Source organism: Oryx dammah, unplaced genomic scaffold (genome assembly GCF_014754425.2).
Source record: "Oryx dammah isolate SB20612 unplaced genomic scaffold, SCBI_Odam_1.1 HiC_scaffold_10440, whole genome shotgun sequence".
In the NCBI taxonomy this organism is placed as follows: domain Eukaryota; kingdom Metazoa; phylum Chordata; class Mammalia; order Artiodactyla; family Bovidae; genus Oryx; species Oryx dammah.
The window spans coordinates 1-1,071 of record NW_024079875.1 but is presented as its reverse complement, the minus strand read 5'-3'; the positions used below and the strand labels follow the sequence as shown (position 1 = coordinate 1,071).

The 1,071-nt window shown below is 47.7% G+C and overlaps 1 protein-coding gene across 1 annotated transcript; it reads left to right on the top strand.

Annotated features, from left to right (window-relative positions):
- Positions 1–774: 774 nt before the first annotated feature.
- Positions 775–1,065, top strand: LOC120860147 (interferon omega-1-like; the record flags this gene model as incomplete). Its single annotated transcript, XM_040235951.1, has 1 exon — positions 775–1,065. A coding segment is annotated over exon 1 (291 nt), but the record flags the coding sequence as incomplete, so codon positions are not given.
- Positions 1,066–1,071: the final 6 nt, after the last annotated feature.

The window sequence follows — 1,071 nt, the reverse complement described above, 5'->3', positions numbered from 1 at the left end:
TAGAGTCTCCTCACCAATGTAGCCTGAGAAGAACCAGGATTCTGGTGTGGGTATTGGCCCAGTCTGTGGAGGACAACAGGTCTCCAGTAAGAAAACGGTGGAAAGAAGGGTGATGTCTGTAATAGTCCTGCCTCATGGTTCCCTAAAGGGCAGGGATCTGCAGGAACCTGTTATAGAAGGAAGAGAAATGTGGGAGGAGTTCAAGGACTGATAATGATCAGCCTCTTCTCTAAATCAAACATTAAGGAAAACTCATCATTTGTTTCCAAGAGCTTAACTGCCAGAGTGATCTGGTAAATCCCTTATATACGGAATCCATAGAGTGGACAGAGCCTGGCTTCCTATGGAACCTAAGAGGGAAAAATGGAGCCTAAGAGCAAGCCAAAAATGTGTTCATGGATGAGAGGAGAGCAACACTTATGCATGAGAGATAAAGGGCGATAACGTGTGTAATTAAAAATGTCCATCAATTCTGACTTAAGAGAAAGACCTTTCTCATTTGATTGGAAAACATCCATTTGGATGAGCACATCTGAAGTCACTAGGAAAAGGCAAAATTAACAGTCAAGAAGGAAGAACATTTCTTTGACTGTCTTGAGAATACATAACAGAAAAGCAAAAAAGGAAGCAAAAGTGCATACAAATGATTAGAAAATGAAAACTACCATGTTCCCTATTTAATAGCCTCGCTTAGAAAGCCTGGCATCAGAGAACCTACCTCAAGGTTCCACCAGCTGCCGTCTCAGCCAGTCCATCAGCAGCTGCGTCTTCCCCATGGCCTTCGTGCTCTCTCTACTCATGGCCCTGGCGCTGGTCAGCTATGGCCTCGGAGGATCCCTGGGCTGTCACCTGTCTCAGAACCATGCTCTGGTTGGCAGCCAGAACCTCAGGCTCCTGGGCCAAATGAGGAGACTCTCCCCTCGCTTCTGTCTGCAGGATAGAAAAGACTTCGCTTTCCCCCAGGAGATGGTGGAGGGCGGCCAGCTCCAGGAGGCCCAGGCTATCTCTGTGCTCCACGAGATGCTCCAGCAGAGCTTCAACCTCTTCCACACAGAGCGCTCCTCTGCTGCC